At 53.5% G+C, this 16,361-nt stretch overlaps 1 protein-coding gene across 7 annotated transcripts; it reads right to left on the bottom strand.

Annotated features, from left to right (window-relative positions):
* Positions 1–27: 27 nt before the first annotated feature.
* Positions 28–15,178, bottom strand: Ephb6 (EPH receptor B6). 7 transcript variants are annotated; one of them, XM_046434151.2, is made up of 19 exons: positions 14,872–15,178; positions 14,411–14,621; positions 7,659–7,730; positions 7,178–7,378; positions 6,837–6,901; positions 5,812–6,583; positions 5,005–5,160; positions 4,348–4,698; positions 4,034–4,158; positions 3,685–3,847; positions 3,128–3,242; positions 2,878–2,930; positions 2,589–2,708; positions 2,205–2,452; positions 1,783–1,956; positions 1,128–1,277; positions 733–926; positions 453–608; positions 28–347 (listed from the first exon to the last, which is right to left on the bottom strand). In XM_046434151.2, the coding sequence occupies exons 4-19, from the start codon at positions 7,275–7,277 to the stop codon at positions 239–241; spliced, it is 3,051 nt and encodes a 1,016-aa protein (XP_046290107.1). In that variant the 5' UTR covers positions 7,278–7,378; positions 7,659–7,730; positions 14,411–14,621; positions 14,872–15,178; the 3' UTR covers positions 28–238. The 7 variants fall into 7 exon arrangements, with proteins under 7 accessions (XP_046290107.1, XP_046290106.1, XP_046290109.1 ...); XM_046434150.2 differs by lacking the exon at positions 14,411–14,621 and adding an exon at positions 11,373–11,491; XM_046434153.2 differs by having other exon boundaries at positions 14,947–15,178.
* Positions 15,179–16,361: the final 1,183 nt, after the last annotated feature.

Genomic DNA, 16,361 nt, shown 5'->3' with positions numbered 1-16,361 from the left:
TTGCAGACTGAGGTCTCGACACACCTGAACGTTCAAATTCCCTTCCCTTTAATGTAGTGGAGGCTGGCAGAGGGTGGAGGACTGGGGAAATGCAGCGTCCAGAGGAGGGTTGGGAGAATGCCGCAGGCACAGAGGCGGAGAGGGAGCCTGGCTCACATCTCGCGCATCCCTCCTCGGACCTGTGTCCTGGGCTGGGTCAGCGGCATCGTGGGCTCACAGCTTCCTGCCCAGACCTCACTCACACCTCCACTGAGCCTGGCTGCCTCAGATGCTGCCGGAGGAGCTGGATGTTGTGCAGCAGTTTCTTCTGGTGGCCAGCCAGGGTGATGCCCAGGGCAGGCAGGTCTCTGGCGGGGAAGGAGTGGGTCAGAGCTGGGCCAGTTTCTCTAAGATCCCAGACACCCGCTCTCCTGGGGCCTGGAGCTCCTGCCCACCCCGCCACCCCTGCTTACTCCAGGCTGAGCTGAGCCACATCGCTGAAGGTGCAGAGGCCGAACTTGGAGAAGTTGTCCTGGTAGCACTCTAGTCCGATGGCCGAAAGCCAGGCCTGGGGCGAGTCCAGACAAGGGAAGTCCAGGACCACAGGGTTCAGGAGGGCCTGGGAAGGTCTGAGGGGGGGAGGGGCAAACAGGTCAAGTTCTCCTCTTCATCTCAGCCCTCTCGCCTCAGTTTTCTTTTTGACTTTCATTTACCCTCCCTGGCTTTCCCAGGTTGCAGCCCCAAGTTCCAGACCTGTCCCCTGCGCCCCCATCAGCTTGCAGGGTGTCTGGCTTGCGGATCATCTTGTCAAATGCAGCCACCAGCTGGTCAAAGTGAGGCCGCCGGGCACGGTCCTTCTGCCATGTGTCCAGCATCAGCAGATGTAGTCCAGGAGGACAGCCTGGAGGCGGGGGCAGCCGGAACTCCTGCTCTATTGCATTTAGTACCTGGGGATCAGGGGAAGCATCTGGTGACAGAAAGCTCTTGCTAGTCGCGGGGGGTGTTAGCAAAGTAGGGATGGACTGTAATCTGGTGCCACGTGAGTCTGGAGTGGAGAGGGAACTCTAAAGCTTGGAAGATATCTGAGAATGTGAATGGAAGGAAGCTCTTGGAAGATGTGGGCCTGGGAGGGATCATGGTAAGCTCACCTCTTGCTCACTCATGTCCCAGTAGGGCCGTTCTCCATAGCTCATCACTTCCCACATAAGTATCCCAAAGCTCCAGACGTCGCTGGATGTCGTATGCTTTCCGTGTGCAATGACCTCTGGGGCTGCCCAGCGAAGCAAGCAACTTGAGCCCTGAGGAGTGAAGTCAAATGCAGCAATAACAATAATCCTAGCGAGAGTCACATTTACTGAACAACTACTCTGGACTCAGACGTATATTAAGGGTTTCACACTGAACATCTCATTTAATCCCCTGAACACCCGTGTAGGGTGGACATTAGGATGCAGAAGTGAGGCATAAACAATATGAACTTGTCCAAGGTCACAGTGCTGGAGATGTGCTGGGGCCTTCTGGATTTGTCCCCAGCTGTACTGATTCTGGAGCCTGTGAATCCTCCACATGAGGGGGAGGGCAGGAGTGGGTGCCAGTTTGACACTCCTGCCCTCCCAAGCCCCCTTTCTTTGCCTTAGTCCCTGAGATCCTTCAACTGCCCCTTGTTCAGGCTCCTCTCTCCCCAGCACACGGGTGAGCCTCCAACCCCCAGATACCGGGCTATCCTACCTGGCGCCCACCCCAGATTCCAGCTCACCCCAGAGCCCCTGCTGAGGGATGCTAAGCCTCAGGCTCTGCACTCACCTGAGGACTGTGGCCAAGGCGGGCCACCTTGCACACCAGGTGGCTGTTCACCAGCACGCTCCCGGCAGAGAGCGCTCGGTGCACAAAGGCAAAGCTAGACAGGTACTGCATGGCGGCGGCCACGCCCCGCTGCATGGCCACCAGCTGCAGGCTGCTGAACTGGCCCTCCCGTTGCTGAGGGGCAGAGGACAGAGGTCAGCAACACAGTGGAACCTGGGCACGCTGAGCAGCAGACACTAGCATGAGAGGGCTGTTGGGGGCAGAATTTGGGATCACACAGGCCTGGGAAAGAAGGATGAGGACCACCGTGGGAGGCAGGGGGAGGGAGCAAAGGTATCGGCTGTCTCCTGAAAGAGGGGAGGCCCCCAAGCTTTCCTGGACCCACGCACCACACCCTCCTCCTCCACCCCAGCTGGACTGACCCTGAGGAAGCTGTCCAGGGGTCCGAGGTCCATGAGCTCTGTCAGCACCATGAGGGGACGGCTCTTGGTGACCACACCCTCCAGCCGCAGGATGTTGGGGTGCTGGAACTGGCCCAGGAGTGCGGCACGGCCCAGGAAGGTCATCTGCAGGCCCTCGGCACCCCTGGCCCACAGGGCCTGGATGGCCACGGCCTGCTCCCGCCGTCCCCGGGGCTGCAGTCGGCCCCTGCGCACTTCTCCAAAGGAGCCTGCAGAATGGGAGCAGGTGGCATGGGGGTCAAGGAAGGACCGTGGGCTCACAGTGTCCTACTGTGTGTGCTTAAAGGGATTCCTGGCTAAGGAGGGCTACCAGGAACCCCCAGTCCCTCCTTGTCCCTGCAGTACCTGCCCCAATGACCTCTTCAATCTTGATATACGAAGGGTCAACCTCCCTGGCAAGCTCTCGGATGGCCTGGCAGGGGTCTTCGTATGTGGAGGGGTCTGTGTAGTACTTTACCCCAAGTCCTGTAGGGAGGAGTGGGCTCTTAGGGTGTGGTGCAAGGCTGGGTGCCCACATGCCCGAGACGTGCCCGCTTGCTTCTGGAAGCCGATGTGAAGGAGCCCCTCAACACTGCCAGGCACGCACCCAGCCCCCAGACCCCCAGGCCCAGTCCTGGTCCCTCCTCCTGCCCACCTGGGCTGCTGTACTGCTGCAGCTGCTCTGTGTAGCCTGTGCCTCGCCGCTTCCTGCGGGACAAACGGGTGACCTGGAACAGTGGCCCCATCTCCACCCCTGTGCTGTCCCCCCACGTCCCACTGTTGCACGGGGTTCGGGGTGGGGCTGGAGTAGTGGGAAAAGGCTGTCTATAGGGGGGGTCCACAGGGGTATCCAGGACATGAATGGTGCTGGGCAGGTTGGGGAGGTTGGGGCACAGGGGCCTCACCGCTGGAAGATGACAGCCAGGACTGTGATGGCCGCCAGCAGGAGGAAGGCCAAGGCTCCCAGGATGGAGCCAATCACCAAGGACAGCTTCTCTGGAAGCTGAGAGGACAGTTCACCTGGGGGACCAGGCCTCACACATGAGTGTGTGAAAGCATCTCACTACCTTAGGCACCCCCACACCACACACACACACACACACACCCCACCTCACAGACCCACCCACACACATAAACACACAACAGGCATGTGCACACCTGACTACAAATCCACACATACGCATGCGTATGCACATATATACACTTAGTCCTGTACACGCACCCACGACCCCTACAGCCCTACACACACAACTTGCATATCCACATGACCCACACATTCACCCCTGCACACCCTCCCCAGCAGCCCCTGAGGTCAAGGGTCAGCCACGGTAGCATCCTCACATCCTCCTTTCCCGGAGTCTCTGGTCCCGGAGATGCCGGGTCAGGGTTCAAAGCCTGGATGGTCTTGACCTCTCCTCAGTGTCCCCTTAGACACCCAGTTCCCATCCAGGCACCCCCTCACCTTGAGGCAGTGTCTGGAAATAGACCTTGCCCCCATAGGGGCCGTGGCCAGCAGCAGTCCGCGCCCGCACCTGGAAGCCATAGATGTGGCCAGGACTCAGCCGTGTCACGGTGGCAGTGTTGGTCTCGCTGGTCAGAGTGAAGGAGTGGGATTCGTCTTCTGCCTGGGGGCAACAGCCACTCACTGCCTGCACAGCCTGCTCCTCTTGCCCCTGCTCTTACCCCCAAGCTTTCCTCAGCTGATGTGGCTGTCAAACACATCCCCATTGCCTCATGCGACCCCCATGCTCTCCTGTGGGGACTTCCAGCTCCTACCAGCCCTGCTGTGGTGCCCCCTGCTCCTTGCCCACCTGGTCATAGTAGCGGAGCTGGTAGTCAAGGATGTTCCCATTGGTCTGGTCAGGCTGGGGCCAGGACACAGTGATGCTGTTGGCGGCCCTGCTCACTTGGTGCACCACAGGGACTGCCGAGGGGACTGGATTGCAGGAGGGATTATCAGGGGGATGGGAGTCTCTGAGAGCAGAAGCATCACTGGTGGGTGGAGGGCATGGAGCTTAGACTATGGATTCTAAGGCAGCCTGATTGGAGGGCAGGTTTGGGAAAGGCGGGCAGGGGGTTCTAAGGAGTTATGGGAGATGTCACTAAGCTGGGTAAAAGGGCTTACCTTCATGACTGGTGCTGACATTGATGGCTGCAGCGTGGGGAGGGTCAGGGCTGAGCTCAGACACCCCATTGACAGCCTGCACCTCCAGGATATAGGGTACATGTGCTCGGAGCCCCCCGACTAACACTCGACTCTCCGTCAGGCCCCTCTGGCGGGGGTCAAAATGCACCTCATCCCTGCAGCGGCGACAGGAGCCCCCACTGCCAGGCTCCTGATGCCCTCCACATTCCTTGCACACGACGTTGAAGAGCAGGTCACCTCGTCCGCCCAGCTCCTGTGGCAGGCGCCAGTGCAACATGAGCACTGAGCCCTGCACCTCAAACCACAGCTCCCGGGGTGCTGATGGAGGGCCTGGGTGCCGTCAGGTGCAGTGGGAGGGTGGCAAGGTGGGAGGGTGGAGAGGATTGAGGAAGGAAGGAGGCGAGGAGGGTTGACCATCCAGAGGAGGAGGGAAGAGAGCATGGGGTTGGGGCAGGAAACAGAGGAGGCAGGTGGGAGGAGAGAGGGAGGTGTGGCAGGGAGGGGAAAAAATAAGGAAATAGAACAAAAAAAGAAAGTCACTCCAAATGCAAAAGGCACCCCACGTGGCAGCAGGCTCCCCTACCTCCAGCCCCACTCCCAGACTCTTTTCCATGCCGGGCTGGGAGGCAGACTCACCAGTACAGGGGGCCTCTGGTGGATCAGAACTGGCCCGATAGAAGCCCTGGAGGCAGGGGCAAACGGGGGCTGCAGGGTCAGGGGAGTGGCTGCGGGCAGGGCATGGTGAACAGGGAGCATTCCCGGCCAAGGCCTTATAGGACCCCCCAGGGCAGGCTGAAGAGGCAGAGAGAATGGGGCGTCACTCTTGCTCCATCCACCACCCTGAGCTCCCAATGCCCCTGCACACAGGCTTCAGCACAGCTCTCTGTTCCCCAGAGCTGGTCCTCCTGAGACCTAACCACCCCCCTTCCCTAGGGCAAAGACTCCTGTCAGTCACTGGGACAGAACTGCATCTCCAGTGATGAAGAGGTGAGGTGTGATGGGGTTGCAGGCTGGGCAAGCCCCACAGGCGTGGTTGCATAACCTCTCTCCGCAGCCATATCCACGGCTCCTTCTACTGGCTTCCCAGCCACCTGGTGCTGCAGTGAACCCTCCCAACCAGATAGCAGAGGGGGACAAGCGACCCCACCCAAGGTGATCTGGGAGTTTAACAACTTTTGGTCTGTATCACTTCTTAGGTCTGCAGCCCAAAGATCCATAGCAATTGCTGTGGAAAGATCCAGAAGATTCCAGAAATTTTAGATGAATGGGTGTGAGCAAGTTTGTACGCTTCAGGAAATAAAATGGGGGAAATGGGTCCTGTCCTAAGATGGCTTGATCCTGATGTTTTGGGGGACACAACAAAGTCTGGGGTGCTCGGGGGAGGACCCCAAGGTTGGGGGCAGGTGGAAGATGCTGGGTAAGTGCGGGGGACTGGACTCTCACCTTGGCAGGCCTTGTCTCCATGAGCAGGCTGGTGTCCAGGCTGGCAGTGGCAGCCCCCAACAGCTACCATCCACTTGCCCTCCCCATTGCAGTGCAGCCTGGGGAGGCTGCCCCCTGCCTGGCCCCCAACTCCATCCTCCTCTGGCTCTGCGTGAGCCACACAAGTGCCCACAGCTGCCACCAGGGAGGCCCCCCCAGCCCCGCTGGCCTGCGTCTCAGGAAAGGAGGCAAAGGCACGGAGCACGGTGGGGCAGGCGTAGGAGAAGAGCTTGACCGCTACAAGGGCCAGGCAGGCCCCTGTGTCCTGGAAGGCCACATAGAAGCCACGCTGGGTAAGAGGGCCAAAGCTTCGCTCCTTGACATTCAGCTGCAGGCCAGCTCGCTGACCAGTCCCTTGGGGCCCCACAGCCCAAGAGGAGGAGGAAGAGGAGGAGGAAGAGGCAGGGAAGCTCTCATCTGCTGCGATTGTGTCCACCTTGGTCCAGCGTTTGAGGTGCCAGGTTGAAATGTGGTCGGGGCTGTCGGGCTCCTCCGCCTGGCGGTAGTAAAGGGTGAAGGTCTCCCGGCAGGTGCCCCCGCTCACGTCCAGGCTGGAGCAGGCCCGCACGGAGAAGTGGAGTCTGATGTGTGCCCTCTGGGCCCCTCGCCGCTCCACAAAGTGCGTCTGTAGCCAGTTGTCCTGGGTGGTACCTGGAGCAGCCCCTGCCACGTGGCATGCCTCAAAGGTCCTTGTGAGGCGACGCTGGTCATCCAGAACGCTTACCTCGTCCCACTGCCCGGAGACCAGAAAAGGTGTCAGCTGCTCAGAGCTTGGGCAGGGAGGTGTTGGGGGCCGGGGAATGAAGGGGACATATCTGTTCCACTGAGACTTAATGACAACCAAGCAGGAGGAGGATTCATCGAAATCCTGTTCAGGGAGGGAGGGGGTCTTATCCCACCCGCAAGACCCAGGGTTGCCTTCCCAAATTCCACTCTAGGGAACAGGAAGGGGTGGAGATGGGTTCAGAATGAAGAGTGGCACTCACCCCACCTGGTGGGAAGGTGAGCCAGCCAATCTCAGATGTCTCTCCCGTGGTGTCCAGCAACACTTCTGCCCAGAGAGAGAGGGGCACTCGGTGCCAACCCTCCAGTCAGCACCTCTGACCCCAACCCCATTCCCATGGGGAACCAGAGACTGTCCCTCCATGTCCACTTAATTTGCCAGCAGTCACTCAGCTGTCTGTCAGGAACCCATCTCTGAAATCCCCGATGCAGATCCTGGCCACCCTCCCCATGCCTTTCCCACTTGTGATGTCTTCCCTCACTTCTGAGTCGTTCCCATTTCCTACCCTCACTGGCCCCGCACTGGGCCTCCCCTCCTTCTTACCTTCCAGAGCCAGAACTGAGGGCCCCAGGACCAGGACCCACAGGCTGCACACCATGCCAGACACTCTGCTCCCTGACTGCGCAGCCCCCTCAGTAGCCATGGGGCATCTTCAAGGTTCCCACCATTGCCCTGGCCACCACCCTGCTCCCAGGTGGGGCTGTGGCTTTTGCTCAAATGGGGGTTGGCAGCGAAGCTTGCTTCCTAGGGATACACAGAGGCCCGGGAGAGGTGGGGTGGGTGGGGAGGAAATTGCATTCTTATATACAGCAATTTCATCCAACCTGATGCCGAATTTCAAACTGCCCCCGCACCCACCCTAGGGCGAAGCCAACAGAGAGCTCTCTCAGAGACAGCTTTGAAGATTCAGGATCCTGGAGGGCCTCGTGCCAGGGTGCTTATTGCTACTCCCTGTGTGACTGTGTCTCTGTGTTCCTCCTGGCCCTCCTTCTCAGAGGGGGAGCACGGGGTAGTTGTGGCTTACCCTTTTCCTGTGGAAGGAGTTATTCCAGTTCTTTCTCTTCATTTACTCTCCTCCCTTTCTCCAATGGCCAGTCTGTATTGGAAGTTAAAGTTAGAAGATTCTTCTCATTAAAGACAGGTGGGCAGGAATCTATCCTGTCCTTAGGGAACACAAGGATGCTCCCCGTGCCCCAGCAATGCTGCCTTGGGTATTCTAGACACTTTACAGAGGCAGCGAAGCGTGAGAGACACAGAAAAATGGCCATGGGGTATGAAGGGAGGGAAGGGTAAGAGTACAAATATAAAAAGAGCATGGGCATAAAGACTCTGAAAGACAAATGAGGAGAGAGCTATGTATGTGAACAAAGGTTCTCTCCCCCAAGGGGCACTTTTTTTGTGTGTGGCTAACAGAAAAATAAGTGTATGTCTTAAACATATGAAAAGATGCTTTTTGTTTGCTCGCATTTAAAGGAGGACCTATTAAAACAACAGTGGCATGCCATTTGTTAGAGGCTGAATGTTGGTGCCTCTGCCCCGGATTCACATGTCAAAATCTTAGCCCCCAATGTGACAGTATTTGGAGTTGGGGACTTTGTCAGGTAACTAGGTCATGAGGGTGGAGCAGCCATGAATAGGATTAATGCTCTGATAAGAGACCCCAAAGAGCTTACTAGCCCTCTTTCTACCTTGCAGGGTTATAATAAAGATGCAAAGAGGACTGTCTGCAGTTCAGAAGAGGACCCTCGCCAGAACACAACCTTGGCTCTCTGACCTCGGATCAGCCTCCAGAATGGTGAGAAACAAGTTCCTATTGCTTATAAGCCACTGAATCTATGGACTTTGTCATTACAGCCTCGATTGCTTACTAAGACCTCTTTTTTTTTTTTTTTTTTTGGTACTGAGGATTGAACCCTGGGGTATTCTATCACTGAGCTTCATCCCTCCGCTTTTTTATTGTTTATTTAGAGAAAAACTCTCACTAAGTTGCTTAGGGCCTCACTAAGTTGTTGAGGCTGACCTTGAACTTCCAATTCTTCTGCCTCAGCCTCCAGAGGGCTGGGTTCACAGGTGCGTGCCAACGTGCCCAGCTCTAAGACTTCATTTTTAACCTATGAAGTCAATAACCATGCTGGACAAGTATAGATAAATAGGGTCTCTTCAGTATACCATATTATGAGTTCAAATTGGAATCTTGGTGCACAGAGAACAGTTGGCAAATCTAGCTAGCAGTTTCACTCCTAAGAAGTCCTTGGGGTACAATATACATTCACCAGTTTGCGTAGATGTTTGAGCGGGATACTCATGTGAATTGTTTATAAGAGAAAGACTATAAACTGTCCATCGATAGGATGATGGTTAAGAAATCAAGGCACATCCTTAACAAGGAATACGGGCTACTATTTATGTATTAATATGCAAATAACTTCCAAGTGAAAGTAGTACTCCCAGAAAAAGATAAGGTAAGCTCTATTTTCTATGCTTTAATAATTATTAAATGAATTCAAATGAATTCTAAGGTTATATATAACTGAACTAATAAAAAATAAAATATATGTGGGAAAAAATGAAAAAAGAAAGAAAGAAAGAGAAATAAACTTAGCTGGGTGTGGTAGCACATGTCTATAAACACAGCAACTTGGAAGGCTGAGACAGGAGGATTGCCAGTTAGAGACCAGCCTCAGCAAGAGGCCCTAAGCAGCTTTGTGATACCCTGTCTCAAAATAAAAAATAAAAAGTGATTGGGGCTATAGCCATGTAGCTCAGTGACAGAACACCCCTGGGTTCAATCGCCAGTACCATGCACACACACACAAAAGATGAAGAAAAGCCTGGTAGCACTCTGACCCTCCTCATGACTGAGTCTCAAAAGTCCATGTGCTACATGGACAAGAGCAGTAGGATCCATTTATTTCTGTTGAGGAGGAAAATGTGCTGCTAAAGAGAGGATTGAGGAAAAATAAGCCAACTGGAAGGGGAATTGAACCTGGATGTATGTGGCCTTGTGATTCACAGTGGTATAGAAAACTATGTGTTTCTCCATGAAACTGAAATCAAACTATAAAACTATGTTAGACTGTGATCAACATGAAAGCCATAATTTAATTCCCACTCATCTAATTTTTTTTTTATGTTCCTGCTGGCTGCATCATAAGATGAAGACTTCAGTGCCATTTCCATGAAGTCAGCATCATGGAGAGATTCATGTAGGCTGATGTGTACTGGGCATCCTTCAACCTGCCACTGAAATTGACCCCTCATATCTCTAATACCATGTGTGAAATAGAGAGCTCAATTCACCGCACATAGAGGCAAGTAAGAAGCAGTTCCATGTGGCAGATAGTATTCTTTTTTTCCCTTAAAAGAGTTTATAAGAAAAACAGATTCTTTGCAAATACTGTCCTAAATGTTGTTAGGACCATCCACTGATGACATAAGTGCTCCAGACAGAAACAGGCAGATCATGAAGTAGAGGGCATGCCTCGCTACCTTAACTTCAGAAGCATTGGCTCCATCACCAACAGCTATTCAATAAACACCCGAAGCAATTTATGTTGCAGGTGCAATCCCCAAATTCTCAGTGCCTGAATTTGGGAACATGCTTGATACACAAAAGCAAACCAGATTCTGTCCAGAGCCACAGTCTTTAGGAACACTGTTATCAAGAACAGAGAACGCCAGAGGCAAGCTTTTAAACAATGAAGGCTATTTTACAATTCACCCAGAAGATATTCTTTAAAATAGTCTCTTTCAGGCAGAACATGAATGGGTTCTATGATTGGTACAAAGAAGAAACAATAAGGACTGTGCTTCCCTAAACTCACAACTAGACAATCATGAAGGAATAATAAATATTTTGGTAACATCGTAATGAATTTTTTAAATTGAAAGATAGCAAAGCAAGATAGAAAAGATGCTTCACGAACAATATCAATGGTACCATATGGAACATTCTAGAAGATGAAGAATGGCAAGATAGTTCCCTTGATGACCCACAATACAAGTAATGCAGCAGCTTGTGACTGCATCAGGGCATGCTTGGATAGCCTTAGCACGCCTCTTAATGACAACATGAAGCTGGCCTCTCTTCAAAAGATCCAGAAATGAGTAGCAGCAATTTACTTTGTCAATTTGTTTCTGTCATCAAGAACTATCAGAAAGAAAAGAATAAAATGGAGACACTACAGGTAGATTGCCACTTGAGTAATTTTTTTTTTTTTGAAATTTTACTAAGAACAAAAATATTCATGAAAAAAGAAATGGTTGAGGATCCTAAAGTGCCCATAAGTTTATTCTGATATTTGATGAGAATGTCTTTCAGGTTCAGACCCAGAATACTGAAGGTTAGAACCAAGTTTCTTTAGAAGAAAAATGACTGCTGAGTCAGACTAGGAAGTCAGGTCAGTTCTTGCTTATCTAACAAAACAGATAAATTCAACTCTTTTATTTTTTTAACAGATAGAAAGACCCTAAGTGGATCTCTACTGCAAGAATAAAAATACAGCAAGAGGAAACTTTAAGATATGGAATAAATTGCTGTCAACCAATTCATACCACTGCAGATTCTTCTGAAGCAAGTTTCAAAGGTAGAAAAACAAGCGACAAGAACATGACTGCTCCGCATGCCTGGAATACTAAGCAAGCAGGACTTGGAAGCCGACTTTCAAGGGCGCCTTCAATGGCAGCGGACATGGAACGCCCAGGAGCACATCCTGGGCACCATCGAGCACAAGGATACGGCAGCACCATGGGGAAGAGGAATCCGCAAGGCCAGGTCTCTCTCTTCCTCCTGAGCCTGCGTGTCAGTCCTCTCTCTGCTCCGGCTCATGAGAAGAACTGGCCAGTGTTTAGAAATCTCTGCACGAGAAAGTGCCAAAAACTGACTTAAATCAGGAAAACATTCAAATTTCAGATGCATATAAGGTTTTAAAAATATCGAACAACTGACGCAGCAGAAATGTGGATGTAAAACGACAGCTCAGAAAATGAGACTGATTAGAGTTTCATGTGATAAAAATTGCATTCTACCGCTTCATACTTCTTCTCAGCTTCTTTTCTGGATATATCATATTTATCTCCTCTCTCTCTCTCTCTCTCTCTCTCTCTCTCTCTCTCTCTCAGTACTGAGGGTTGAATGCAGGGGTGCTCCCCAGCCCTTTTTACTTTTAATTTTGAGACAAGGTCTTGCTAAGTTGCTGAGGCTGGCCTTAAACTTGTGATCCTCCTGCCTCAGCCTCTGAAGTAGCTGAGATTCCAGGCTTGGAGACTAGATCCACAAGCCTGCTACATATTTCTTTGTTTGACAAAAATAAGATACACTCTTGGGCCTATTTTGTTTTCAGAAACCGGCAAAAATTAGAGACTTGTAGAATCTTAGCTTATAAAGCATAGCTTATGAAGTCTCTTCTCTGAGAAAATGAAACATTTAAAAGTAAATTGGTAAACCTGCATGCAATTTGAAAAATTAACTATGCTCCAATTAAATGCTAAATACGATACTTTCATGAACAAATCCAGCTTACTTAATAGAGTTTATGCACCTCAATCCACAAAGCGAATTTTAAAAATTAAATAATGCTAGCCAGGTAAGCTTGGAGGCAGGTATGACAGAAATACATTGGATCATTAAAATTGGTCACTGTAGGAGGTAGAAATGGAGGGTGGTAGGTGGGGTATAATTGGCTTTGTCTTACACATATTGGAATTGTTTCTCTTGTTACAATAAGCATACCTTATTTTTTATAGTTACAACAAAATCCAAACAAGAAAGTATTTTAAACTTAGACAAATACAGCATATGTTTATATTTTATCCCCTGATCTTTTATCCTCTAGCTTTCAAAATACCTAGAAATTTTCATCTAGAAGAAGAAAACAGAGATGAAGAGACAGCAGAAGCTGAGCGTGAATGAACTGAGAGCAACATAAGCAAAACAACTTTTTATCATGCCCTGTTCTTTACGCTTCTCTCCCAAGAAGTTCACATTGTCCTCATGCTTTTCTGCCACTCTGTCAAGCAGAGGACTGGGACTACAAAGGGAAAAAGGGACAAAGGGGGACACCTGTAACACAGGGCATAGTTGGTGGCAAAGGGAGCCTAGACAGGTGAGTCGGTCAGCTGCAGGTCAGCAGGGAGAGGGAGTGTCCCAATGGAGAGGGTGCATTTATGTCTGCTGTGGTTGCTGGGCTGGTTCTCACACCTGTTAGCTGCAGGGTCACCGTGGGAGGGGTCAGCACCATAGGCCCTGTCCTCTGCCCTGTTCTGCAGCTGTTAAACGCCCAGGAAATTCCAATATAATCCTTGCTCAGCTGAACGCTGCCGCCTCTGCCCTTTAATCTGCACCCTGAAGACCCTCTGGGTAGCTCTCCGTGCTCTGGCCCTCTGCCTTGAAAAGAATTCTGGCAGGCTTTAAGGCAGCGGTCAGGACAGACAGGGAAGAGGTGGCAGTCCTTTGGCTCTTGATCCCCTGCTACCCAGGCTAGAGAAGCAAATGCATGGATCACCTAGCAGAGGATAGTTCTGTGTCCCTGGAGGCCTCCAGCCTCTGAGAATGTCCCCCAGAGCACGCCAACTCAGACAAATGTGCCTCCCACTCCCAGGCTGTGGAGCTGGAAGAGGCTTTTAGGATGCAGGCAGTGTCTGGGTCCAGCCAGACAGTCACGCAGAATAAGCCACTCTGTGCACTGACCGGTGACATCTTTGACTCTGGAAAACAGCATGAGGGGTGTTGGGGCAATGGGCAAATGTGCACAAGGAATGAGTAGTGAAAGGTGCTGGGAGGATCAATACCTGTGTCCCCAGATGCCTGAGGATGTGTCTCTCTGGTACAGTGAGTAAGAAAATGTGTGTGTAAGGCAAGGTAGGCAGCAGTAACAAGTCAGGAGATGAGTGTGTGTCAGATATGCTGCTCAGTGCTGTTCTGGAGGGGTCCCATGAACTGTCCCTCACCCTGGGCCCTGCTCCATCCCTCCCTCTGGGTGAGAGCTCTCTCCTGGGAGGTGCTTCTACAGAAACACCTGGGCTGGGAGAAGGGGCCAAGCAAGAAGGAGACATAGGGAAACCAAGGCTTCCAACCCCAATGCTGCCATTCCCCTTCCACCTAGAGTGATGGGGCAGGGTGTGGACAGGGGGCCTGGCACCCAGGTGCAGGTGACAGTGAGGGGCTGGGACTGGTGTTATCCCAGAGGAACCACCTGCCCTTCCCATGCTCTGTCACCCAGGCCTGTTGATCCTAGCACTCTGGTAACTCCATGGTCACTGGAAGTCATCTAGTGACTAGTGAACATAGTCACTAGGCAGGTACAGAGGAACCCCCACCCTAATTTTCTTTCTAGAAAAAAGAGTCCATTGCTCCACTGAGCAGAGCTCAATTCCCCAAAGCCACATTACTTGAGCAGCTTCTCTGGACTGTGAAGAGCCTCAGGCTCCTTCCCACTGGTCTCTCAGTTCAGGGCCATCCTCTCCCCTTCCAGAGCCTGAGTCAAGTTCCCCTGGCGGGTGGAGGGCCTGGGTTAACTGATTGGGAACAGGCCCAGCAGCTCTTCTCCATGGGCACTGCCAGGGACATTACAACATCAGCTATGCTGGGCCAATGCCAGCTCCCCTAGGGATGGGAGGAGAGAGGGTGCCAGACAGCCAAGATCTGTGGGTGGGGGTGGGGGACCAGGCAGGACCAAGCACCCAGGTTCAGAGAGGAGGTGAAGCTAGGGCAGGAGCAGGCAGGAGACTTTGGTTAGAACTTGGGGGTTATGGCTGAGAGCAGAAAATGAGCCTCACCTCCAAGACTTAAATGTGGTGATGGGGATCAGGGGTGGCGTGGGGGATGCTGTGCAGATCTGGGGGCAAGTGTGGACGGGCCTCCTGGCTCCTCCCAGCTCCAAGGGGATTGGAGAGATGCCACTGAAATCCGAGGGATGGGCAATTCTTTTCCTAACGCCTAGAGTCGGTCCTCAGATCAGGACCCCCAAGCAGAGCCAGAGAAGGGTCTCTGGAAAAACAGCGGAGGAAAGCCAAACAACAAGGATAGGGGGGCGTCAACGAGATATGTGGGGGTATTCCCTAGCCGCTCACGAGCCCCGCTTTCGCCTTGGGGAGGTATACTCAGCACTCCCCCAGGAGGCCCTCCAGGGTGTGCAGAGGCCCAGCCTGGAGGATCCCCTCACTTTGCAAACCGTAATCCCTCGGTCCCCAGGCACACTATCCCCGGTCCCCTGATGCCGCTTGCGACCCGGGCTCACCTTCCCGCCGGCCTCAAGCTCTGCAGGTCTGCGCCCGCGAGGGCCCGCAGAGGAGCCGCTGCTCCCCGAGCTCACCCCGTGTCGTGAGCGTCCTTTCGGGTCCGGGAACCCTGCTCCCCGCGTCTGCTCCGTGCCCGAGTCTCTGGGATTCCGGGGCGAACCAGGGTCTAGCGGCAGGGGCTTCTCCGGAGGCGGGGCGCTGGATGGTGCAGAGCTAGCGTCGCGATCGCCGCCCCAAGCTCGGTCGCGGGTCCCACCGCCCGCTGCTTTGGAGCGGCGGCAGGAGCTAGCGCAGCCCGGCCCGCCCCCTCTGCGTCCCCTCCCAGCCTGGCCCGCCCCTCTCCGGCCCCTTCGGCCGCCCTCCTTCTCCCCTCTTCCGGGGAGCGGAGCCCGCCCTCCTGGCCTAGGCGGCTGCTACGAGCCGCCCGCTTTTCTCAGCGTTGGGGAACGCGGGGAGATGCGGGGCGCGCCCTGGGCCCGCGGGAGCGCCGGTGTGTGGGGGGGCAGCCTCCGCCGGCGGGTGCTGGCCCGGCCAGGAGGGACGTGGGCTGGGTGGGTGGGTGGCACGCGCGAATTGCAGTAGCAGGCTGCGAGCGCGAGGCTGGGAGATGTATTCAGACCCTTGGGCTCGAGCGCGCGGAGCGAGCGCAACTGGCCCGCTGCGGACTCCCTGGGCGGGACAGAGCCCCCAAACGCACCCCCTTGCCTCCCCTCCTTTTCGGCTTTAACTCTAGGAACTAGACAGTGGGCTCCTACTGAGGTTTGAACTAAGGTGGGCGTAGAAAAAGAGATGGAAGAAAGAAGGGGGTAGAGGAAAAGACAACAGAAATCTCGGGGGTCCAGGCGGTGGTGCGGGAGGTTATGCAGCCAGGGAGAGGGGCGCCAGCGCTAGCCTCGAACTCTTTTATCTTTTAGTGCTTGAATTTGGGTCAACGTCGGAGCTTCAGGCTCCAGCCTTCTCCCTCCACCCTCCCCAAGGGACTGGGAAGCTTGGGGATGAAAAGGGGAAGTCCTGGTGTCGCTGCCTGGCTCTGACATGGCTTGGGCAAGTCACTGCACCTCTGGGCGCCTCCTCCCTTGCCCGCGCTCCACAGAGAACCTTCCCACAGTGATGAGAGGCGGTCGAAGACGCTCTCAGTGTGTGCCCGGAGGCAGGGTTGAGGAACGCAGGGGGCGACTCGAGAAAAAATATTTCCGCCCACCCTTAACCTCTTAACCCCAGGTCTGGATGAGGGGTCTATTGTTTCTGTCCTAGGGAGCTGGGCTGGGGCCTTCGCGAGAAGTGTTGCTACCACCTGCTGGTCCTTTCAGGGAACGCAGGCACCTGGTGGAATTACTTGGCTCTTTTTTTCCCCTCCCATATCACCCTATCCCATCTTATTCTCCTGCGTCTTTTACTTGTTCAAAGACATGCTTATGAAAGCACTAGCTGCAAAAGGGCTGATCACAACTAGTACTTAAGAAGCCTTCAGAAACCAATGGAAATTGTG

The sequence above is a fragment of the Marmota monax genome, unplaced genomic scaffold (genome assembly GCF_021218885.2).
Source record: "Marmota monax isolate L192 unplaced genomic scaffold, Marmota_monax_Labrador192_F-V1.1 WCK01_AAM20220418_F8-fsc00122, whole genome shotgun sequence".
Taxonomy (NCBI): domain Eukaryota; kingdom Metazoa; phylum Chordata; class Mammalia; order Rodentia; family Sciuridae; genus Marmota; species Marmota monax.
The sequence above is the reverse complement of the archived record's forward strand: the minus strand, read 5'-3'. Positions and strand labels throughout refer to the sequence as shown.

Coding starts and splice junctions, on each gene's coding strand:
- Ephb6 (XM_046434151.2), bottom strand. CDS start 7,277: ATGGCTACTGAGGGGGCTGCGCAGTCAGGGAGCAGAGTGTCTGGCATG. Junction 6,584..6,836: donor TCACCTTCCCACCAGGTGGG/GTGAGTGCCACT, acceptor GTCTCCGGGCAG/TGGGACGAGGTAAGCGTTCT. Junction 3,243..3,684: donor TTTCCAGACACTGCCTCAAG/GTGAGGGGGTGC, acceptor CTGGTCCCCCAG/GTGAACTGTCCTCTCAGCTT.